General features: G+C 42.4%; 1 protein-coding gene across 1 annotated transcript in view; it reads right to left on the bottom strand.

The window, feature by feature from the left end:
- LOC146786151 (cytochrome P450 2J2-like) overlaps positions 1–26,551 on the bottom strand; it is a 110,569-nt gene that overhangs the window by 45,576 nt on the left and 38,442 nt on the right. The window contains exons 3-4 of the mRNA XM_085635654.1: positions 23,281–23,430; positions 941–1,101 (exon numbers count right to left, since the gene is read on the bottom strand). Coding sequence (XP_085491780.1) covers positions 941–1,101; positions 23,281–23,430 — 311 coding nt within the window. The remainder of the gene's footprint in view (positions 1–940; positions 1,102–23,280; positions 23,431–26,551) is intronic.

Below are 26,551 nucleotides of genomic sequence, written 5' to 3'. Positions count from 1 at the left end.
GCAGTAATTCTGTTTTGGTGGGGCTAAGCTTCAGGTAGGTACTAGACACCTATCTCTAGGTGCAGTGTGTGCAGTGTTTTGAGGCATTGAATATGCAGAGCCTATGAGACTTTCAAATATGGTTGTGTGTCATCAGCGTACTGGTGAATTTTGAATCTGCTGTCAGTGAGTCTGAAGGGGCTCCAGGTGGAGGCTGAAATTCTGTCATGAATACTGGCTCATGGGATACGTTAGACATTCCAGGCCAATAGGAACACATCACAACCCTCTTCTTTGTATTAATTCCCCATAAAAAATAAAATCATAGTCCAAACGACAGTTACATACTCTATCTTTCAAGTTTTGTTGCATGCTTTGAGTGTGGCCAGACTACATTGCCATGCAAATGTTTGTGGCTTGTTGAATGATGTCATATTAGGTCTGAAAACCAAATCAGACATCAAGAAAACTAGGAATATTCTGAAATGACTATTATTGATGATTATTAGAGAAACAGAACTAGGTGAAGAGAACTCTGTCTCAACATTGGATGCTCCCTTTAACACAATTTTGGTGACTCATTAGGACAGGGGTCTTCAAACTTGGGGGGGGGGGGGGTGCTACGGGGACCTCAGGGGATCCCAGGGGAGGGCTCCAGGCTCTGGCCAAAAGAAGCGCTATGCTCTCTAATGGGAGGTCACTAACATCTTTTGTCATTTATATCCTAGCTGAGAGTATGTGTCAAAAGAGAAGGGACTCCAAATAGTCTTCAACACTCCCAGCCACCCACTGTGAATATTTTTAATAGATACAATTGAATAGAATAATTTTGAAAAATTCTGAGGGGGGGGGGGGGCGATTATATTTTTTTTCCCACTTAGTGGGGCGCGGCATTTTAAAGTTTGAAGACCACGGTCATAGGGTTTTAGTTGTACAGGTTAAGGAAGGCTGTTTGTCTCACCTTGCCATAGACGCTGCCCAAAAACCAGATGAGAAGATCGGTGGCATTGATCAGTTTGTGGAAGATCTCATCCTCAAGGGAAAAGCGGTGCCCAAAGGTCACAGATGAAATCACATTGGAGACACAGAGGGAAATCGGAGAGAATGGGTCCAGTGGGTTCCCTGTGACAAACAAGTTGGGAAACAGTCATGTGAAGTGAGAATGAACAAAGCCATTGCCAAAAGTGGTTGACATACAAAGTTACTTATCTCCGTAAATAAAAAAACAATCGCAGAATGTTTCTACTATGAATAATCGGTGCGACTAAAGGGGTCTTCAGTGCATTTACCATCAGAAAAGAGAGATTAATTTGTGTATTTGTATAGCATTTTAATCCGTTAAGTTAAATTAGTTAAAAATTCAATAAGAAACTATTAAAAAAATACAGGAACCAAATACATAATAATCATAAAAAGTTGGACATAAGTGGGTTTCCTACCCGGCATGAAAATATTAGGCATTTGCCTAATATCTAAACATTATCAATTTATCATATTACAGCTGATTTATCAACAGTAGTAAAAAGATACATGATGATGGATTAGCATAGCTTTATGTATGTATTTACATTTATAAAGCGCACTGTAACCCTACGGGCATCCTGGCGCTAAGACACAGTAAAAAGGGAAGGTAAAAAGTAGGCTGCAGAAACTAAGCCGGCCGGCCGGATACACTCTGGGGAAGAGCCAAGTCTTAACTTTCTTTTGGAACAGCAGCAGATCCTGTATTTGCCTCAATTCCGGGGGGAGACTATTCCATAAGCGGGCGGCTGCTACGCCGAACACTCGTCTCCCCATTGTAGATCTCTTAATCCTCGGGATGATTGCCAAATTAGCTGCCGAAGAATGCAGGCTACGTACAGGTCCATACCATCCAAACCTAACCTGAAGCGGTTTGGGTCCAAGTCCGTGAAGCGCTTTAAAGGCAATACACAAGGACTTGAACAATATCCTTTGTCTCACCGGGAGCCAATGCAGCTCAGCTAATGCCTGAGATGTTGATGACCCACGAGTTCTCATTAAGACAAGTTTTGCTGTTGTCGCCTGGATACTCTGGAGCCGCGAGATCAAATAACTCGGGGACTCCAGTAGCAGAGCATTACAGTATTCCAGGCAGCTGAGGACAACACTCCTAACCACTGTGCCTCTAACCTGAAGAGACAATAGTGGTAGTACCTTACGGAGTCCTCTGATGAGCGTATAGCAATTCCTGACTAATTTGTTTACATGCGATTCCAGGTTAAGCTTCTCATTAAAGCTGACCCCCAGATTGCGTACCATGCTCACGGGTACCAGAGGTGCATCTGTAGGGATAGGCCAGAAGTCAGATGGTAAAGCTGTCGGCACTCTGCCCACCCCACAGTGCAAAATCTCCGTTTTATCATTATTAAATTGCAGCACATTGTTTCTCAGCCATGTCACCATTTCACACATACACTTATGGAATGTTTCTTGGGAGTCCGCATGATTGCCTTCCAAGGACACAATCAGTTGAGTGTCATCGGCGTAATAAACCACACTTATATTGTTGGCTTTGATGACATCCAACATTGGCCGCATGTAAACATTAAATAAGATGGGACTAATTGAGGACACCTGAGGGACCCCATGCTAATTGAGGGTAAAGTCTGATTGAAAAGGAGGCAAAGCAACGTCCTGCCGTCCACCTGCCAAATCAGACTGAAACCATCGCAAGGCCATATCTGCCACCCCCTCTTCTTCCAGTCTTGCCAGTAAGGTGGCATTGTTTACCGTATCGAATGTGGCGGACAGGTCCAACAATATCAGCGTCGCAGATTGTCCCCTGTCCGCACGCATCCGAAGATTGTCCAACACGGTGACCAGTGCGGTCACAGTCCCATGGCCTGGACCAAAACCAAATTGATCTTCCCCCAGCTTATTATTACCTTCCAAAAAGCCGGAGAGTGCTCGGCTCACCAGGCGCTTCACTATCTTTACTGGATATGGTAAAAGGGAGATTGGTCTGTAGTTCCCATATATAATAACCACAGCTATAATGCCCAGCTGCTCACATCTTTATTGACAGTCAATAGGTTTGACACTTCTACAGAGAAAGGAGGGAAAGAAGGAAGTAAAGGAAAGAAATGAAGAGTAGGCAAAGCAATGTGACAGAGGAAACAGGACATGGGAGTATAGAAAGGAGCAGGGGAAGGAGTTGAGAGCAAGGAAGGAGGAGATAGGAAGGTGAAAAAGGAAGTGTAGGTTAAGAGGGGAAAATGTGTGTGTGTGTGGGTGTGTGTGTGTGAGTGTGTGTGTGTGTAGTCTGTGACTGTATAAATGCCTGAATGTGTGTTGTTTGTGTGCGCCTCTTATAGGTGTCCGCATACATGGGTGTCTTTCGTAATCTCGTCAGCACATGTGTATGTTCCTGTTTGTCTGCTGGCATGGTAGCCCACATCTGTGTCTCTCTTTGTGCATAAATACTGAAAGAAATGTGTTTTCTGTCTGCATGAGAGCAAGTGGGTTTTTTTGTATGTGGATTTTGGTATATGCACTACAATAGAGCCAGGCTCATAGTTTTGTCATTGCTTGTTTGCTTTTAGCATCCCAAGGTGATAGGCTACCTTTGTGGATCTGTTTTGTGTAATATTAACAGCTAGTGTAAGAACTGTTTTGACCAACATCATTATGTCATATGAAATTGACACAGTGCAATTTACTAAACCTTCGGACTTTAGTGCAGTAGACAAACAGATTGTGCCACTGGTCGTATGGACCTTTAGATAACAGCTGAAAGTGTATTTTGAGAGCTAATTTCAGTACAGCAAGTCAACATACAGTGCAACTGATTTGGCTGCACAATGACGACAGAGAGATGGTTTCCAAACCATGAAGGTTTATGATCATTAAGGTCAGATAATAAACAACTGGCGGCAGTCCCAAAAATAAGAAAGACACAAAGCGGAGAGCGTCGCTTCGCGTACAATGCCTCTAAATGATGGAATCTCTTGCCCCCTTGTATCCGCCCTGAACCAAATTACATGTCCTTTCGTAAGCAGTTAAAAACCTATTTGTTTCCCTAACACAGTTCGGAGTTGAAGCTGCACTGCTATTAGCGCTGGGATGCCCTCAGGTAGCCATGCACTCTAGAAATGCCTTTCATTCATTCATTAGAAAATTAGTAAATCATTTGTCAGTTAAGAATAACATTTAGTAAATGCTAATCAATCCAACACCGTATAATCCATGTAGCAGAAATCATTCAGATGGTAGAAAATGCAAAACAGAGAAATTATCAGTTCCATAATCTAAAAGTGCCTAAGAAGCATAGAAGAATTCGGTGTCAGGCTAAAGTGAGCCAATTAAAGGTTCAGGGCAGAGGAGAGCAAAAGCGTTCAAGAATCTGACTCAAGAACTAAGAATGCAGAGACTCAGGTAGCAGAGTTAAGGAAAGGTCTTCCCTTGGCAAAGTCAGGACAAGATATCCTAACAACTATTCCAAAACACACAGTTAAATGCAATTTGTTTCTCACAGAGCTTTTTCGCACCAACTCCTCTGTACTGGGACGACTCAGGTAGTGACATCTCTTGGAACAGGTAAACCTCCCTTGTTCCCATCATCGAACAAAAGCACACACAGCTGCATGACCTTGGATATATCATAGATCCAGACTGCATGGTACAGGAAGCACTTTATCCTCCTCACACATTGGTGTAAATCAGTGATACCCAAAGTACGGCCCAAGGGCCGCATGCGGCCCTCCTGACATTTACTTGTGGGCCTCTGGGCAGCAGCAGTATTGGGCTGCTGTTTACTCGACTCAGCACTAACATGAAAAAAATGTTACGTATACAGCAAGCACTTGTTTAAAGGTTTTTTGCAGTTAGGGAAAGAAAGTAACTAGGGGCCCGATTCACAAAAGTAATCTGAGACAAAATCCTAACTTTACCACTTTCAGTATTCACAAAGGGCATTTAGGAGTAGTAAAGTTAGGAATCCTAACTTTACTACTCCTAAATGCCCTTTGTGAATACCAAAGTCATAAAGTTAGGATTTTGTCTCAGTTAAACTTAAGTTTTGGTCTTAAGTTAACGAAAACTTAAGTTTAACTAAGACAAAATCCTAACTTTACGACTTTCGGTATTCACATAGGGCATTTGGGAGTAGTAAAGTTAGGATGCCTAACTTTACTACTCCTAAATGGCCTTTGTGAATACCAAAAGTCGTAAAGTTAAGATTTTGTCTCAGATTACTTTTGTGAATCGGGCCCTGAGCCCTTAACTTTAGGAACACCTTCATTTTTAAAGACAGCAAATGTGTATAAATATGATAGTCTTTTCAAAATTCAAAAAGTGTTTTTCATTGACCCGTAGAACTATTTCACCTTAGAAAATCTAATTATAGCAGTGCATTCAGAAGCATTTTTCTTAAAGCGATGTATTTCAAACATGAATTTAGAAACGTTGATGCTCCCCCCCACACTGACAACGTCATTAGTGATTACATCCAAGCACAGGAGATGGTTTTGAACAGCATTAATTTTGAAGTCATTATTTCGAGTTCCTACTTATGTGTGATAATTAAGAAAAAGTGGGGAAATTAAAATAAAACAATTATCCAGGGTCACACAATTTGGTCAGTGGAGAAGCCGGGTTTCATCCAAGGTTTTCTAGTTTCTCATTGCGTAATTGAGTTCAGCCACTAAATATACATGCTTTGCTTCCCCTACACCGACTTTACACCCCCGCTGGCATCAGTGCGGCCCTCAGTCACACCAAAGACCAAACTTTGTGGCCCTCGGGAAAGTGTTTGGGAGTACCCATGGTGTAAATCATAACTAACTGTCAATTAAAGTTATATACTCTAACTTCGTAAAGTAAACAACAAGCTCATCTTCTAACTAAGATTACTATCTTGCTCCAGCAATGAGAAGGAAAGCATGAAAGCACATTTCAAAATCAAAATTATGTTCAACAGTGAAAGACTTTTGAGCAGATGAGGCCTACTCGCAGTTAGGCCAATGTTAGGAGTACACATTTTGTTAACTTGAACATACTATAGGTTAAATGGTTGTACTTCAAATGCACAACATGTGGCTTATTTGTACATATTTATCCACATTGTAACTCACAGATTAACATATGATTATTCGACGAGCTGATTCAGATGCTAGCAAATGGGCTGATTCGGTGCTGTGTAAAGGATGGAAGCCAGGTTGGGTTCCATGCAGTAAGCTGTGATCCTTCAGATAGCTGGACGGCTGCCTATTCACATACTTTCTGATCTCTTTGCTCCTATCTGGGATGTATGTGCAGAACTACTGCACTTTTAGCATCTAACAGACTCCACCCTCTTTTGAGAGTAAAATATATAAAGCAAACCAATTTTGTAAAAGTATAGCCTTAATGGCTATCAGTTTCATATCAATAGCTAAAATAGCTCCAGCAGTGCAGGTTGCAAGCTTATCAACTAAGATAGAAGGCTTTCTGATATTTAAGTCATTCAAGACACTACCTACACAAGGTATCATAGTGCCAAAGATGTCTCCAACTATCTGTGAAGCCCTACTATGCTTAGCTCTACCATGAAATCTAACTTCTTGACTATTAATTCATGATATACTAGTGCTAAATTACAACTTCCCACCCAATTGGCAGAGAGTATAAAATAAACATTCTTTCCGCACACATAATACCCTGTAATGACAGGATCATTCCCGCAAATATTGGATCTGTATAACCAGAACTTCAAATTTGTGAGGATATTTCACTCAATCCTGTTTGAAAGTTATGAAAATCGCCTTTCTCCTAGTAAAACGTAACTTCCCTTGGTGTTAACAGTCTAAGCTCAGTTTTGGTTGTATTACAAGCATTTTGTATTTCTTCTCTTCCATTGCCCACTTATCTTGCCCAATGTTTCTCCCACATTTTGTCCTCTTCTCAATCTCTGCTCTCCTATCCTCCAGGACAACTTCTTGTTAATTGTACTTACCAGACAAGTTAAGTTTTGTCTATGTGCATGAGCAGTGTCAAGCTTAACTTGAAATCTGAAGAAGTGCCCTACAGTGTACTTTGCATTAGAATGGGGTTTAAATGTTTATACATAGCTCATAATTTGAAAATTAGTACGTGTGACCTTGATGATACAGCACAACAAGGTCTATACTACATAAAATACCATAAGTAAGGGAATGTGTTGGTAGATCATACCTTCCGCAACGGGTGTGATTAAGTGTGTGCATACATACCAATCCTTAGCCTGCATTAACCTAGTGTATTCATGTAAAGGTTGAAAAAGACATTAGAGGAAAAATTCCTCTGTGAAGCATCCCAATGCAAAATCTTCAGATCAAAACTATGGTGCTCTAGTACGTGTGGTGCGGTAGGCGTGGGGTTAGACTTAATAGGACTTGTTTCTGCAGGGGACTTAAACCGCTTACCAGACTAATCATGAAAATGATAATGACAACCAACACTATACCCACTGTTAATCAGCCTTGATCCTGCTCCCCATGGGAACAGTCCAGCCCGAACTGACAGGCCAGGTCCTCCCTAGAACGGAAAACAAGCATCTTAAGACAGGTTTTGGGGTATCACCCTGGCTAGCTTTAATTAGGGGTGGGCGGAATTTGCGGAATTAACCTTCGCAAATTATCGCGAAAATGTTTAAAATTATCGCAAACAAGCGGAAATATCGCGAAGATGCGGAAGTTTTTTTCCGGCATGTTCGCGAGATTTTCTGCATGGTTGCGGGTGCGGCCATCTTGTTTTGAGTTGTTCTCGCGGTGCATGATCGCGAGAAGAAAGACGTGATCGCGCGACGCATGACGTCACTGCGGGCGCGAACTGTCGCGAGACAGCGCAAATGGCTAAAAACAATACACCATCTCATGGAGAACGCGACCGGATCAAGAAAACTTGTCGGCGAACGCAGGGATTCAGGTAAGGCGATCGCGCGCGCGAGAGAATGTATTATTTTACAGCGCGAGCAAGAAACAAATTATCGCCAAGCTGCGGAAACCGGAATTTTTGACATTTTCGCGCTCTCCGCGGAACGCGAAAATGTCAAATTATCGCAATTTCCGCGAACGGAACGAAATTTTCGCCCAGGCCTAGCTTTAATCCAATGGCATAGCGAGCAAGGGACCCAAATCTGGGCATACCCTTCCCACTAATGGCGACTTATAGCAACACAAAAAGATGATGGCTGGAATGCTAAACACTGTCAAACATTCACCCCAATCCCAGATCTGAGTAAAATCCAATGTTTTTATGCCCACCATGCCACCCCAGCTTGGACCCAGCCATAGGCAAATCAGTCTTGACCCAGCTCCCCATGGGAACAGTCAAGCCCAAACTGCCAGGCCAGGTTCTTCCTGAACTTGACAACAAGCATCCTGGGGCCGGTTTCAGGGTACCAGCCCGGCTAGCTTGAATCCAGTGGCATAGCTTGGAACAAAGAAGCCAGGCTTATGTAAAGAGGCAATGTGTAAAGTATTTGTGACACACACACGCACGCACGCACACACACACACACACACACACAGACACACTGACACACACACACACAATATAGAAGTTGAGATATTGATTTTTAAAAGAATAAATGCAGTAAAGAACTCAGGAGTAAGTAGCGCAAAAAAGGTTATTGTAGATTGCGCTGGCCCGGGGCAAAGTCAAAGTTCGGGCCAACTGCGATGGAACTCCAGCCGGCTACAACACCCGCGCAGGCCCCGGTTAACAAAGTGCCTTTCCTGTTCACAAACCACGAGATGTGTCAATCTTCTCCGAACAGTGAAGGCAATGCATCAGTTCCGAAGTTTTCTGATGGAGTTGAGAGGTGTCGATTGATGTGCCAGATCCTGCCACACAGTCAAGGGGATGTGTTGATCCCACCAAGCTGCAGCAGTGGCAATACGCTGTCCGATGCGTCGATCTCGGGAGGCAAAGTGCTGGTTCTGATGCGATGCACCAATTTTACTCCCGCAACAGGGTCGATGCGCCAGTTATACTCGCAGACAGGGAATGCATCGAAATCCGTGATCCCAGTATCTGGGCCACTTTCAGTGAGCCAAGCACAGAACTAGGAGTAGAGAATTTGATTTCCCTAAGTCTCAACCAACAGTAAGCAAGCCAACAAGCACTTGGAGATCACTTGGAGTGAAGGCAGAGTCCAGCTCTCCTTCAGCAGAGTCAGAGCAGCAGGCAGTGGTAAAGTGCTCAGAGTCCTAAGGCCAACAAAAGGGGTTCCTCAAAAAGAGCAGGAGGAGGTAAAACATTTGGGGTGACCCTTCCGAGAGGGCCATTTTCCAACACCTACTCTTCTACAGGAGCATTGAGAGTTTCACAGTTCAATAAAGCTCCGTTCATTGATGCAGTTCACTTGTAGAGACAGTAATCAGAAAGTAAAAAATAAAATTAAGGAATCTTCACTGTGGTAGCCTTTGTCACGGTGGTTCTGCAGCCACTGGCCACTGACCATCCAAATCTTAAAAGATCGGATAAAGTAAAATTTTCTGCAAATTAAGTTCACTCCAGAGCTGAGTACCTTTGATTAGGCACCCTTATTCTCCTTAATCTTCTGACTACTGGGTGCTCATCTTCACTGTCATTCTGTTTGCTTGGCTCAGTCTTCAGTGACAGTCTGTGGGATGAGTTCCTCGGATACACTTGCTCTCAGTCTCTCACAGTGTCTTGGCTACCCTGCTCTTCTATGGTCTCTACTGGTCACACCGCTCTGTCCTTCCTCTGGATTGGGACTGTCATTCACTCCTCACAGGGCTGGTTCACTGTTGTTACACTTGGCTCATTCACCACAGACTCAGCACTTGTCTCAGCTTGTCTTTGAGACCCTTCTTCGCTTTGAGGCACTTGTTGACTTAGAGACACGCAAGTTCACTCTTCTCCCAATTCTGCTCCTTCTGGGAGGTCCGGACACTGATTTTGCAAATCAGTGGTTGCTTTCACAACATCTTTCCCACTGTGTCTTACACAATAAGGGTGGGAAGCCAGCACCCACTGAGGCAGACTGCTAAATTTGACTGCAGTGTTGGTGACCAGGATGACCTGGAAGGGGCCATGCCACTAGAGTTCTAGGCATGAACATGTTTCTATACCAGAACCCAGACTCCAGTGCTAAGGTTGTGGTATTGCTTCTGGCTGGGAAGAGCAGTTTCTGCTTCAACTTGGAGAGAGACGGAATGCACCACATCAGCCAGTCCTTTGCAGCAGTTGAGAATCATATCATCTGAAATATTCACAAACGCATTAGCAGGCACAGTAGGCAACCTCATGGCTCTCAGCATGAGGATCTCATGTGGTGACAATCCTGTTCGCAGATCAGGTGTTCTTTGAAGAATCATCAACCCCAGAGGTAAAGCATCTGGACACTTAAGGAATGTGGAGGCATACACTTAAGAAAGACGGGATTTCAGCATACCATTAATCTGTTCAACTACAATGCGGTCTCCGCTCCACTTGTAAGGCTACACACAGCATTTTCAAAGCCTTATTATTGAAATATTCAGTTCCATGGTCTGACTCAAGAGAAACTGGGAATCCAAAGCAAGGAATTAATTCAATCCGTAATTTATTTGGCTACAGTAAGACAGTAATTTCTCCTAGTTGGGTACTCCCCCACCTGGCGGGAGAAGATTCACATCACAACTAAAACGTATCACAATCCATTGCACACATGCATCTCTATGACATCTAACTGCATGCAATTAAAAGGACCTCCTGATCTCCCTAAATGATTCAGTATAACTGCTGTCCTTCTCCCTACATTTAACTGTTTACAAGTCATGCAGCAATGGCAAAGGTTCTCAGCCTTCACCTTGAAAGGTGGGTTAAACCAGTTCTGTTTAAACAAGGGTATCATCACATCCCTCCCTAGGTGTGCTGGGACCATGAAAATGTCTTACCATGGGTGACTTCAGGCTGTCTGGTAGAACAGGTCTTCTATCTCCGGAAACCCACATTTTATCCTCATTATTCAAGCAACCTGCTTTGAACCACATCTCTAGCTCACTCTCTGGTGCTACGTCCTGTAATCACTTAACATATTCCCTCTTATCAGGAACTGTCAACAACATGGTCATGGCAATCTCTTTCAGATTAATTTGAATACTCCCCATTAAAAGCAAAGGACCCATTATTGCAATTTTGAGCCACTTCATCAGTATACGGATTTCCAGCAGTGACAACATCATTTCCACTCCTGTGTGCTGTGCACTTCACAACTGCTATCATTTGCAAGGTCTCGAGCAGTCTATTACATATTGCCCATTCCTTATTTGGGACCAAGAAGATGTCATAATCTCTCTATGTGACCACAACTGCCCAAAGTTGTTGACCACACCAAAGACATACTAACTATCAGTGTAAATAGTAACTCTCAAGTGGTTTGAAACACAGCAAGTTCTAGTAAAAGTGACCAATTCAACTACCTGGCAGAGGTTACATCACACATCCAGAAAGCTTCCACTTCCCCTTCTAGGATGCAAGTGGCATTAGCAGCTCTCAAATTCCCCCATCATCTTTTAAACAAGAGGGGTGCACAAACAATACATAATCCGGCAATGCAAGTGAATCATCTCTGATGTCTGGCTTTGGTTGATGCCTTTAGGCAACTCGGCAACCCTGCTGCAACTGTGCAAGAGTGGATGAAAAATAAGTTGAAGGTCTTGCTGAATCAGCACGTGTTTATGTAAGCACTGAGAAAGCACACCCTTCACTGTCACTGTACTACAAAATTAACTACTTACTGTTATCTGGTATTCCTAGAGCTGGGTCATGGCAGAGACTTTCTTGCAGTTTTAGGAAGGCACCCATACTTTTGTCATCCCAATGTAGCGGATCAGAGACATCCTTGTTTATAAGCCATCTTAGAGGCTTTGCCAATAGGGAAAGGTTGGGTATCCATTGGTGACAGTTGCCCATCATACACATAAACATCCTGACTTCTCGCTGCATAGTTGTAGGGTTCATTTTCAAAATAGCATATATTCTCGCATGAGACACCTTCCTTGATCGTTTCTCAATATGATGTCCTAGAAACAGGATTTTTTCCTGACAGTATTACAACTTGCTTGGGTACACTTTATGTCCATTCTCAGCCAAATGATTCAACAAAGCGATAGTGTCTTGTATACATGCTTCTTGTGACATTGACGCCACTAATAGGTTGCTGATATACTGGTGTAGGATTGAAGTGCACTGTAACTTCAAGGTCGCCAGATTCTTTTTCAAGATCTGGTTGAAGATTGAAGGGCTCTCCGCATACCCTTGAAGAACTCAGCACCATGCAGAATTCTCTTTTGGAATCGGAACGCAAAGATAAACTGACTCTCTTCATGCAGCGTGAAGGAAAAGAATACTTTCCACAAATCAATCATTGAGAACCACTCAGCTTCACAGGGTATGTGAAACAGTATTAAGGCAGGATTCGCTACCATGGGACAACAATATTATTGATCTTTATTAGATCCTGAACTATTCTATATTTGCCATTAGGTTTCTGCAGGCCCTTGATCAAGGAACTGCATGGATCCCCAAGATCTCATTCAAAAGCTCTTGCTCTATCATGGACTCAATCCTCGGGTAATTTCAACAATCATGTCTGGGGAGAGATTGTGCTTGGGCATTTGGAGATACTCTGCATTTAGTTTGACTGACATTCGCACTGGTTTTACACCCTTTATGAATTATATATCCTTAACAGAGAAATCAGAGACTTCAGGTTTAACAGAATCTTTCGGGTAAAGTGGTAAATCCTCTGTGGTCATCATGGGACACAACCCAATAGTTGTTTCCTGCTTGGTCTATTTCAAGTCTACATCTTCACCATGTTTCATGAGCTCAGAACCCTCCAGTGTACAGTAGAACACACAATTCAGTTTGCAGAGTAAATTCCTGCCCAATAAATTGACTGGACTTGAATTGCACTAAAACTACGAACTAATGGTCCTTCTCAAAGGGAACTACCTTTACAGGAACTTTAGCTGACAGAGGGTTTACAATCTATTTATTTGTAACACCTACAACTTGGACTTGCTTTACAGAGAGGGGTGGGTTTGGAACTTCCACTGTCCTCACAGTAAAACTGGTAGAGCCAGTGTCGATAAAAAATGACTCTTGGTGGCCATTACCCTTGCCACCTACAAATTGACCACTCTGGTCTACCTCCAAAATGGCACCAAGCACGCAGCCTTACACCCCTCTCAGGCACCATCATTGTGATTGATCGGACCCATAGCCTCTGGAAATGTCGAAGACGAGGAACTGTAGGAGTAATTTATGTTTTAATAATTAATAATTAGTTGACCATTAATATTAATTCATCAATTGATAAATAATTAGGGAAATTGTTCATTTTAGTGTGTGGGTTGTGGTTTTATAGGGGTAACGTTTGGGAGTAAATACATTTTTATCTGTTTGAATTTGTTTTTTAATTATTAATATTTCTTTAATTGATTGTTTTTAATTTTGAACTGACTCCAGTGGGAATATTATTTTTTACCCCTCCGCTATCCAACACTTTTCCTATTGTTGCACTAACTGGAGTGGGTATAGTATTTTTTACCACTCTGCTATCCAACACTTTCCATACTGTTGCACTCACTGGAGTGGGAATAGTAATTTTTACCCCTCGCTATCCAACACTTTCTTTACTGTTGCACTCACTGGAGTGGGAATAGTCATTTTTATTCCTCCGCTATTCAACATTTTCTCTACTGTTGCACTAACTGGAGTGGGAATAGTAATTTTTACCCCTCCGCTCTCTAACCCTTTGCCTACTGTTGCACTCACTAGAGTGGAAAATGTAAGTTTAAAGACTTTCAAATAGTGTAATGTTTTAATTTATAATATAATTTTTTTTATTAGATTTTATGATATTGGTGTGTATATATATATATATATTTATTTGTACTTTTTTTTTATATATTTATAGCAATATAAAATAAACTAAAATTAATAGTTTATCAATTGTTTTAAAGTACATATATACATATACATATTACATTTTATATATGGATGTTAACATTTTTTTTATTATTTTTTTTGTTATATTTGTTAAAATGTATATTAAATCTAATTTATTTTTTAAGTTAATTTTATTATTTAATATATTTAATATTATGTTTATATATATACATATATATATTAAAATGGATATTTTGCACAACTATATTTTTTACATAAAATGTTGTTTCTCCATATTTTTGTACTTGCCGTTATAAATGTTGGATGTCGATATTTTTGACATCAATATTTATAACTCAATATTTTTGTATGGGGATATTCGAACCAGTTGGACTATTAGATAAGTGAACAATAAATTCTGCAGCTGCCCCTTGTAACTAGCATAAGCTTCAATAGTGCGTCAGGTTAACTTACATAGGAACAGAAGCCCCTATTCATTGTACCCATCTATGTATCTGGGATCCAGGTTTCCTTTGATAAACTCACCCAATTCTATATTTAAATGACTAACATCTAGGGGCCTTGGGGGAGTTTACGCTACAAGACTATCATTAATCTCCACTGTGGTTCCACTTCCACTTAGTGTTTCCTCTGACCGGGGTCATCCTCCAATACTAGAAGACCAGTAACACCCATTTGACTGAAGACGAGTAACACCCAGTTGACCAGCAACACAGGCTTTGAGAACACTACATGTGGATCAGGTGAAGCAGCACCTACTTGCTTACTTGGAACCCATACAATTGTTTGCGAAGTCGAGGCTGGGGTGAATGTAGTGATAACTGGGGTTCCTGCTGTCTGGGCTGAGACAACTGGTGGTACTATTTTATTTTAGTTTGGAACTAGTTAGTTGGTGCAGTCGCACTATTGTTGACAACTGGTTGATTTCCTCCAGCTAGTTGAACTACATTATATGGAGTTGGTCAGGCAGCCAGCAATCCTTCACCAGAATCACCATCAATACTTGCCTCGGACTGTGCATATGTATCGTTATCCTCTTGTGCTTTATTTTCCTCTCTTTGTTATTCGTTAATACAGGGTATGTCCTAACTCCCTCAATCATATCCCTTCTCCGTGCCAGTTGCTCATCATCCCACTTTGCATCTATCTATGAACTGTCCTTGTAGCTTCGATCTGAAGTTTCTCTTTGTCTTTGCATGTGCGGAATGATCCCATGCATTTAAATACTCGTACTGTGTAGGTCTAGTTGGGGACTTCATGTCATGGAGTACTTGGCTCAAAATGTCTATTATATTCAAGTTAAAGGTACCATATTGAAGGAATTGCAAAGACCCTCCTTTCCTCAGTAATCTTTTTCATTGTGAAAGCAAAATACATGTATGGAGCCCAACATTTGTCACCATGTCATGACAGGCACCCTTACATCACTTCTGAAGAAATCTCCCACGGCCTATCAAAATCAACAACTTAAATTCAAACAAGTAGCTGTTATCAGCGAATCACAATGTAATATGTAGTAGTATCAGTTTCCAATCTCAATGCACACTCTAGGCTGACCTTTCACAGCGCGGCACCTGCTGACACGATGACCAATCCCAGCGCAACACATACACACACCAACCAACCAATACCAGCATAGCACCCACTGACATAATCTGCAGCACCTCGCAGCAGCTCTCCCTCCTTCACAATTAGCTTTGAACAAACAATATTTTACAATGCGAAAACAAACAATGAATAACTTTTCCCTGTTCCACCAGTTGTGATTGGTCTGAGTTCCGGGGTTAAGCGCTCAGATGAGGAATGTGAGCGTGGGCATGGTCTCCACCCAGGCTGTAATGCACCCTGGGTGGAGACATGCAAAGGGCGCATGAATGTTTGGCTGGCCCCAGAGGGCCGGCCAAACATTCATGCACCCTTAGGAGGGTGCCACCACTCCTCTCCCATGCGCCGTCTAGCCCTGCCCTACAAAATTGCCCCAGCACAGAAAAATAAAATGATAATAAAATTGGGTTATTATCATTTTATTTTTCCTTTTTTGCCGTGCTGATAGGCAGTGGGGCGACGCTCTTCCGCCTTAGCGGAGGAGCCTCCCATGTGTTCCACTAAAGAAATTCAAACTTATCACTCACTCAAGGGGATAAATAGGGAATAATGCATTCCAGGCGATATCACACATACATGTGAAATCTCGACCAGTGAGAAATCACCCTGACTAGTGCAGCTTCTCCTCTGTGCTACAGGATTTACCAACACCAATCACTATTAGTATACTATCACACCAGTAGTTTAATAGTTCCCTACAAGTTCACTCGTACTCAGAGATACTGTTTCAGAGCTGTAAATCGAAGCGTGGGACCATGATTTCAAGTTTTCACCAGGTCCTGCTGTAATGGATTTACTGACTGTAAATTCACATGCATTTATATATGTTGTGATAATACCAGTCAGTACTTCTGTACCGAAAAAACACACATGCGCAGAAAATGCTTATCAGCAATAAATGGCATAAAAAAACTGTAAAAATCCAACTTTTAGTTGCCGTCTTTGTTCCCTTTGCCTCACAGAAGTGCTGTTTTTGTCTTTCATTAGAGAGAAACACTTTTTTGCAAAGTCTGCTTTCTGCTTCTCTTATATGCCACTGGATTCAAGCTGTCCTGGCTGAAGAGGGGTGAAACCCCGAAACCGGTCCTAGGATGCTTGTTTCCAGTCCAGGGAGGACCTGGCCTGGCAGTTCGGGCTGGACTGTTCCCATTGGGCACAGGGTTAAGACTGATTTGCATATGGCTGGATCCAAACTGGAATGGCATGGTGAGCAATAAAACGATGGATTTAGACCCAGATCTCTGCACTGGGGTGAATGTATGACATTGTTCTGCATTCTGTCCATCAATAGTTCTTTTTGCATTTGTCACCCCGAGTGGGACGGGTGTGCTCAGACGTGAGTCCCGTGCTCTCCATGCCACTGGAATCAAGCTATCCTGGCTGAAGAGGGGTGAAACCCCGAAACCGGTCCTAGGATGCTTGTTTCCAGTCCAGGGAGGACCTGGCTTGGCAGTTCGGGCTGGACTGTACCCATGAGGCACAGGGTCAAGACTGATTTGCATATGGCTGGATCCAAACTGGAATGGCATGGTGAGCAAAAGAACGATGGATTTAGGCCCAGATCTCTGTACTGGGGTGAATGTATGACATTGTTCAGCATTCTGTCCATCAATAGTTCTTTTCTCTTATATAGCTGCCATCTCTCACAAAGTGCTTCACTATGGGACTCCTAAATTCCCTGCTTGGAAACGCACTCTTTCAAGACGTATCAGCTCCCCTAGAGCTCAGAATTGCTGCTTTTAGAGCCGCCCAGATTTCACAAACAAAAAGAGCCCACTCCCACTCACTGGAAGTGCTACAAGGATCTGGAACTCTCTACCATTGGACATATGCACAAACGCCTCCTCTGTGGACCTCAAGAAGAGGGGAAATCTCTTTACTTCGAACAATACCTAATGCACTGACTGACCTTGATTATTTAATAAGAAGAGTTATGAAGTACTTACATGTCAGTGATTCTTCTGGTGCCCTTTTCTCTCTTTTTATATATTGACCTTTTTGGGATTTAGGGAGTGCCTTATCTCGACTAGTTGTTGATTTCGAAGTCAAGGGATGTCTTTTCGTACTTTAAATACCAGGCTAACTGTTTTTCCTGTTACGTGTTTTATTGTTTATCTCTACAGCGTGATGATACACCTGAGTCATGCATGCGCTTTATAAAACTATCAATAAATAAATTAATTAAGGTTGAGAAGTAGAATATGGGAGCAGATTAACCAAAAAGCCCATAGTGTCTATAAACATCTCTTGCCGGTGTAAATACAGGATCCTGGAAATCAGGACTATCATCATTGTAGCATGTGGAGAAGGAATAGAAGGTGGAAGAGAGCTGGTGGATTTGAAGAATATGGACAGTGTCCACCATACACTTTGCATATCTATGCTTGTATTCTTTATACATATTACTGTTCGATATGGGTGTAAGGTATAGAGAAAAACATTTAATGGAAGCAAGGAATTTGGGCTCCCCAACTTCTGGTTTTCTTGTTAAAATAGTTATTAATTGGGGTGAAGTGGGCTCCTATTTGCCCTGGGCACCGGTGCCACTGCACCTGCTGAACTAGTGATAGCTATTGCGCTGATGCCCACAAATATGAAATATTTACATTAAAAATGACATGCTCGTTGAAATTATGTTTCTAACATAAAATAGGATTTTAGCTAGTTGTTAAGTAATTTTTTTAAAAATCTTGGGGGCCTATTAGGATGGCAGGCGGACCTGAGTCCGCCCGCCTTCCTAGCGGGAACGGAACCACCCACCTGCCATACGACGGTCCTTCACCTCTGATCATGATGCGACCGCAGCGGTTGCATCCGATAGTTTAACATTGCGGCAGCAGCACCCGTCGCAATGGTAAAATGCCATGTTGTGCATTTCCATGCACAAGGTGGCGGGCACCGTGCGGTGCCTGCCACCTTGTGCATGGACATATAGGGGGTACCATAGGTACCCACCAAGTGCACGCCATACTCCTCTGGGGTCCCGCAACGGGCCCCCAAAGCAAATCCCCACCAGCCTTTCCATGGCGGCGAAAGGCCCTGAAATCTCAACATCCTAATATGGATGGCGGTGCCACCATTTTTGAGCCCCAGCTCTGCCCGGCTGGCAATCGTAACAATTGCCGACTGGCAGAAAAGTGGCGGATGGACTTTCCGTCCGCCGCGATACCCACCCCCATCGCAATGTGGCGGTGGGTAATTCACTTACGATGGCGTGACGGTTGCCTCCGCCGGCACGGCATTGGCTATCATTACGCCATCGTAATCAGCCCCCTAGTCTTTATATGATGTATGAGAATCTGTCCAACAAAGGAATGTATATATTCATGTAGAAACTCCACCATTATAAGAAGAAATTAATAAAAATCTCATGCAAAGCTTATTTCAATAAAAATGTAAATAAATTATTAATATCATTTGTCAAGGTAAATTCTTAATTATGGATATGTCACTGACATTACACATAATGTTTAATGTAACTTTAAATATCATAAATAAATAAATAATACATATTTATAAACATTTCCTGTTATTGCAGGTGACACAGCAGTAGAGGGCATAGAAGAGCCTGCTACAAACTCTGCCCCACTCTCTACTAGGAGATCAAAATGTCGGGCTTCCGCACAAATTTCTGCTACTTATCGGTCCACTGACACAACAATGACAATCACTCCACTTGCTGGAATTGCTATCACTAAAACTTAACCACAGTTTCAGTTGGCATTACTTCCACTGTAACAACCACTGCTTCCGTGTCCCATCAAGGTCACCCAGAAAGAAGAAAGAGGATCACCTACCAATGTCACTATGGCCCTTACCTTGCCAATGTAAATAACCCCCCTCCACAGTCAACAGCAGAAATGACCACGTAAGAAGGGGGACATGGTGGAAGAAGAAGATATACCAATGCCTGATGTACGGCATGATGTTTCTTCTGGTAGTCTTTTAGCGGAAGATGACACTCAAACACCAACAACAGTACCACGTTCAACTGACTGTAGCAGCTGCAACCTTAGAACTGATATTCCCCCAAATCTCTGCAATGGAGGTTGGTCATGAGCAGCTGCTAAACAATTCAATAAATCTACTGATGCCATAGTGAAGGTTGTCAATTAGCTAGAAAATCAGATCACCGCTGTTAAAACTGTCAGCCTTAAGGTGGTCTTCCCCCAAACGTTTTGGCTGCTTACCTCCTCTTTTTGCTGAATCTTTTTTTTGGCCCTAGGACTCTGAACACTTTCCTACTGCTGAACAGTGCTAAAGTGCATGTGCTTCTCCCCTAAACATGGAAGCATTGGTGTATACACAATTGGCATAATTAGTTTACCTGTAAGTCCCTTGAAAGTGTGTTACCATATACGTAAATCAAATGCTACTAGCGGGTCTGCAGCTCTGATTGTGCCTTTCACACAAGTAGCCTTTCAAACCTGTCTCACGCCTGCCTCTGCAGAGCCTCTGTGTGCTGTTTTACTGCCACTTGGCATTTAAACTTCCCTTTTATTACACATAAGTCACCACTAAGATAGGCCCTAGGTAGCCCATTGAGCAGGGTACCTTGTAACTAAAAGGTAGTACATGTACTTTTAACTTTTGCATGTCCTGGTAGTGAAAATCCCCTAAATATTTTTTTCACCACTGTGAGGCCTACTTCTATCATACTCTCATAACTTAACATTGGGAACTCCTTATTACACTTTTAAGCTGTAATTCCTGATTGGAAAGGAGTTGTTGTATTATGTTTTATATTTTTGGAATGGTTATGATAAATCCTCTTAAGTGGTAAAGTTGGATTTAACATTACTGTTTTAGAAATGCCACTTTTAGAGAGTGGATATTGCACTGCTCTTACAGCTCTGTGTGCCTACAGCCTGTCTCCAATACACGTCTGGGTGGGTGACAGCTACACTTTGTGCATTCCCTATAGACAACCACAAACACAGGAAGGTTAGGTGTTTCTGAGTGAGGAGCTGACACTTACATCTGAATGGGCAGTGCCCTGTCCCCAAACAAAGGGCAGATTACCCATTACTGATAGTCTGGAGCCAGGGCTGGGAAGAAAGGACTTCTATGCACTTTAAAGAACCTTCCTTCAAGTCACCCCCACTTCAAAGGCACAACTGGGTATATGTACTGGGTCTCTTGGAAAAAGGGGTAGCAAAAAGAAAGAAAGAAAGAAAGAAAAATGTGAGGAGAGAAAGAAAAGAAAGCAGGAAATAGACTGAAATAATAGAACGCAGAAATGAGAGACAGGTGGAAGGAAAGAAAATAAAGTATTAGCAAATGGAAGGAATTCAAGAAGAAAGACAGATGAGAAAAGAGGCAAATGAAGGACAGGAGGATGATACGACGAAAGGAAGGAACAAGAATGTATGTAAAAATGGAACTAAGGAAAGAAAAGATGGAAAGCAGGAAGGAATATTAAATATGAATATAATGAAGGACAGAAAGCACAAAAGACACGTAAAAGAAGAATGAACAGAACAAAAAAAATGGAAAAATGGAATGAGAGGAGAATAGAAAGTAGGAAAGAACGATGGAGAGAAAAAAGTAAAGAATAAATCAAAGAAGTATGTTAATGCTGGTAAATGTGCAGTTTTTGGCCACATTCTTTACAAACCATGCTGTAAAATGCATCATTCGAAAAGCTTTTTCCTCTGGGGAACAATGACCACTATCTCCTTAATATAAAGGGTTGAGATCTCTCACTTTGCTAGGACGGATGTATGATGTTACATCGCATTCCACTGTAATGCATGCCTTTACCACATATGTGTTACAACGTGAATGCCATTACAAAGCATGTATGCTAAAGGCATATGCATGGCAAAGGTTTCCCTGACCCCTACCCTAATCCCTAAGCCTGATTTCTGGTGCACCCCACCCCGGCCCCAACCCTTCTAAAAAAATACCCTTAGCCTGCCTTGAACCGTTAAACACTACCCTTGCTCAACCCCCCCCCTTCACCAGCCCTAAATCCTAAAACACTACCCCTGGGCGACACCCCGTTGGCCCCCAGCCTTTCTCCTACCCTAAACCCTGAAACACTAACCCTGCCTCCCGACCCCCAGTCCTTCTTTAAGCTAAACCCTTAAAATAGTAGTTCCCTGCCCCAGGCTCAATCCCCCTCACCTCTCTCCTCGTGCAGTCAGCTCGTCTGAGAGGCGGTGCGCATCATTGTGAGGAAGCAGAAGAGTCTCTCCGTTTCCTCTAACGATGTGGATTGCGTACCAACACGGCTATTACCACGCATATGCCCTTACTAATACACATATGCCTTTACCATACATGCCTTTACAATGAAATTAGTTCTAAAAGTATACGTAGTAAAAGCAATGTCTAGTAAAAAATGTGTAGTAAAGGCTATGCTTTGTAATGGGGCATGTGTTGTAATTGCATGCGTTGAAATGGCATGTGTGGAAACAGCTGCGTTGTAATGGCTGTTTCCTGCTAGGACATTTTTTGTTCCATGTGACTCAAAGTGGGGGTATTTCATTTTTATGGCTGACTCCTTGGAGAGAGTGCTGTTTATGTCTCAGGACAGGCCAGTTGTAGCACTGCAGGGTGACTCAGTCAAGGAGCCCACGCACGACTTTAAGCATTACCTGTTCCACATCTGCAGGCTGCCTATAACCATCACATTAGCCACTAGAAATTACATTTCAAGGTAGTGTCCTGTGGGTGTCCAAAAAAGTACAATGCCATACCACTCTGCTTTTTGTTTTGGACAAGAGAATGTCATTTCATTTCCCTTAGGCCCAAACTACTGTGAATTCATAATCATAAGAAATTCCCCAAAAATCATAAAAGGTATGATTTTGAATTTTCACATATGACTCTTTGTAATGCTAATGAATGCGACTTCAGTGATTTTCGGCCATGGATGCATCACTAGCTTTCTCATTTTTCTGGAAACAATGTCCCATTTATTTCCTGGTGGTATATGGTTTGGATGAACAAAAATTTATTTTTCGGTGCCACAAGCTACGTTGAACTCTACGCTAATTCATTCGAACATTTCCTTGTGCACCTACATTCAAACTTGTTCACCAGGGAAGCAGGGCTGCTTCTGTGCCTGCCCATAGTTTCTGGAGTTCTCATCCTGGGAACTTGCGCACTGAGTCATGTTGACGAAAATGTTTCCAAAAACATAAAACTTGGCTTTTTACCCATTATTTCTCTCTGCTTCCCACCTGTCGCTTTTCCATTTTCAGCTATGCTTCCATTCTGAGTGCCAAAAACCTTCAGTATTCATGCACTTTACAATTAACAAAAAATAAACAAATGCAGTGTAGGCCCTACTGTTGCACAAGTGTATCGTACAAAATATCATCAGTGATCCCACGCTCAACTTTTCATGGTATCACTGCCTAGAAGCCACAACTATTCAGTTTACACCACAACAATTGGAAAAGTAGTGTCCACTATATTATTTTGTTTCCAGCCCAAAAACAGGCAATCCAATGTTCACAAATATAACAATGATTAACAAAAAATGATATTCAGTTGTCAGGAGTCTTAAGAATGCGTCCAGTATCCAACTTTTATTGATTTTGAATACATAAAATGTTCCAGTCCGTCAAGTCAATGCGTTTCGTCTTCATGGGTAATAAATCCCATCGCATTTTTCTGCGACACTCGAGCCCTGGGGCACGAAGGCGGAGGATGATTTAGGGGGTACTACATTTGGGTCGGAAACAAAACAATATAGTGGACGCTCCTTTTCTAATTGTTGTGGCATTTTACAATTAATTTCATAACATATTATATTACACACCCATACATAAAGTTTACCTTTTGAGGCAGCAACTAAATCCAGAAGCTGTTGGGCTTCTTCTCGTATCCGCTCTTCCAGGCTTCTCTTGCCCATTCCCAGACTCCTCAGGGCGAAGATGCTGAACCGCCTCTGCTCCTTCCAGATGAGTCCATTAGATGAAATGATACCTGAACTCATTACACAGAAAGTAAGTTATAACATGTCAATGTCAAGCTGTACTTATGTGCATCAAGTGCTATTCATGCTATCAGTTGTTTATAGGCACAAGGTTGTCTTGCATAGAAAGATGTAACCTCACTGATCATTGACTTCCTAAATAATTGCACAGGTAGCTTTCTTGTAAAAGAACAACAATCCTGTCCCTGTTAGATGTGGACCACAGCTGCACCTTCTACACCTCTGGCTGCTGAACATCAAACATTCATCCCCCTGCTCTAATTTTCAGACATTTCTGTGGGATGATAGGCGCAAGTAAGGGCCTTGACCAGGAGTTTGTGCACGCCGTCCTGTTACAGACATAAAACCTTAGCAGGCACAGAGACAGGTGTGAGCCTTCCAGGACATACCTAAGCTACTGTTATTTAAAGATTTGTGGAGAGGGAGACACATTCCAAATCCCTCTGGTTCTAATCTTGTTGAATTATCAGGTCCCTTGCCTCAATTACAGACAGGGGAACTCAGGTGCAGTAGCGACTGCTACCGGAGAATAGTGGTGGGGCGGGGGATTAAAAAAACTAAAAGGGGGATAAAAGAAAGAAAATCCCACTTTCCTTCCCGGCGGCCGGCTACCCTCCCTCCTCTTCATCGAAGCAGGAAGCAACCAGACTTCTCCAGCCAATCGCAACGCTGCGTTAGAGCAGTGTTGTGATTGGTCATGCTCAGACGGGGACTGGGAGGCTGGCCATGTTCTCCACCCCGGCTGTGTATTACAGCCAGTGGAGAACATGCTAAGTCCACATGACAGTTTGGCCAGCCCGAGAAGGCCGGTCAAACCATCAAGCACACTTGGAAAGTGCCTACTACTCCCTCCCTGCTCTGCATAACCCTGTCCCGCCCGCACCTTTAAAGAGCCAATAGCGAAAAATAAAATTATTGCAATATTGCTATTATCATTTTATCTTTCCTGTGGGGCGATGTTCCTCCTCTTTAGCGGAGGAGCTGCCACTGCTCAGTTGGCTCTGCTATCAGAAACTACACACCCAGTAGCACATCTTCCAAAAGACCACCATGTTAGAAGGCATGCCCCATTTTTACTGGCCTCCATCCACCATGCTTGACCCAGCTGACATTTCAGGTTTGACAAAAGTGCTCCTCCTGGTGCTGTCCCAGGAACACTTTCAATAAATGATTCTTTCCAAGTAGTGTGGATGTCCACAGGATGGACAGAGGTGAGAGTCACTTCTACACCAGCATGTGGGTGTGATGTCCACCAAACTCAAACTAAGTGCATTGCTGATCTCCAAATTCTGAGACAGAGTGCATTTTTAGGTTTTTGAGGTCCTGCTGCCAGTACCCTGGTATGACTGAGGAAACCTCTGTCTCATCGGCAGAGGTAGGCTCACTGCATTTGAATATCACAGATGTTACAGCAGGACTATTTTCCCTTGATCATTTCCACTAGCGTGGAAAAAGTCTGTATCACAGGAATTCCATCATGGTATACAGTCATGGTGGAATTACTCTCCATAAAGTTGGTACTGAGAATGTATGCACGGAGTGGGCTGTCCACTTCGAGTACCCTATTAGAAGTGTCCACAACATTTTTAGGAGTTTTCTCTCAGCAATTCATCCTCATCTTTGTTCAGTTATGTGAGAGAACTTTGTCTAAATGTTTATCTGTAATGGACATGGTAACAGCGAAAAATGGTGACAGCACTACAACTCGAATTTGAGTGACTAGTCTACCACCACCTTCTGCTGTCCCTCAAACACAGACAGTTTTCTCAATGATGGTACTGGTGGTGACTCCACCATCTGAAAGGAGGCTATGACCTGTCCTGTAAATGGGGTAAGGGAACACAGAGGTAGGTGGACACAACACCAACAGTTTTTTGCAGATGTCAATGTTTTTTACAGATGTCGACTAGGGTAAAGACCGGTGGGTGCTCTTTTTCCTTCCTCATCCTGTTGAATGGAATAAACCCCCCCTGCATTTGAGGCAGGAGAGCTTTGAACACATTTTTAAAAAGAAGCTAAAAACATGGCTTCTCGCCCTGCAGTAGTTACTTGTTGCTTAGACTAGCACCAGTACACTCATAGGGGCATCTAATCACTCTATACATTCCGCTCATCATCATCATATCAAATCCCACCTGTAAATTAGACATACACCACTGTCCTTTAAGGCCCACTCACTTCTCCCTTATTTTAGCCTGACTGCAGGTTGTAGGCCACTTCTGCTTTGCACACATTACACACAGCACGTTGTTTTTGTGCCACAATGTTATTTTAGAAATTCACCAAACTTTCTTTAACATTCAGTTCATTCCCTGGGGCACAATCTGAACACTTTGTACAAGGTCAAACAATAACGGGCCCTGTTTTTGCTGTCAGTACCATAGCTTGTCATTTAGACACAATACGGAAAGACCAGCTGCTGTTTCCAAGTAGAGCATCTCTTATCATATACACGGAGATTTTCCCTTTACATTTAGAGTGGAGAATTCTTTCAGAAGGAAAAGCCCTGAGACTGAGGCTTTAGCAACTAAGACCTCCAATCTAGGTCGTAGCTCAGGAGGATTATCGATATTGACCTCAGTAACAACTATCGGAGAAACAATACCAGTAACTATTAAAATATCACCACCAAATGGTGTGCAGGCCATAAAAATAGCGTTGAAAATAGACAAACAAATACAGACAGTAATAATAATAAACATCTATTTACACCCAAACGGGAAGAAAAAAGCTATCTCAGAATTACCTGCTGAATTAGACAGGTTGATGGAAGAGGAAATAACGGACCATATAATTCTTGCCGGAGATTTTAATATGCACCTCATAGAAACGTCCCAAACCTCAGATTTTATACAAGAGATATCTGACGCTTGGGACATACCAATGCAAGTTTCTGGCCCTAAAATCAAAATTACTTACGGAGCTAAAAAACTTCTTCAGGAATTAGAGCATCGTAATATGAGGGCTCTGAATGGCCGCTTTAGCGAGGATCAACCACCGGCGGCAACTTTCCACACGACCAAAATTTCAACACACTTGGACTATACCTTTATGAGCCTAGGTCTTTTTAATAATATAACTGCATTTGAGATTGGAAGTAATGATCTTATT

This window comes from Triturus cristatus, chromosome 11 (genome assembly GCF_964204655.1).
Source record: "Triturus cristatus chromosome 11, aTriCri1.1, whole genome shotgun sequence".
Lineage (NCBI taxonomy): Eukaryota > Metazoa > Chordata > Amphibia > Caudata > Salamandridae > Triturus > Triturus cristatus.
This window is presented reverse-complemented; position numbering and strand designations above follow the sequence as displayed.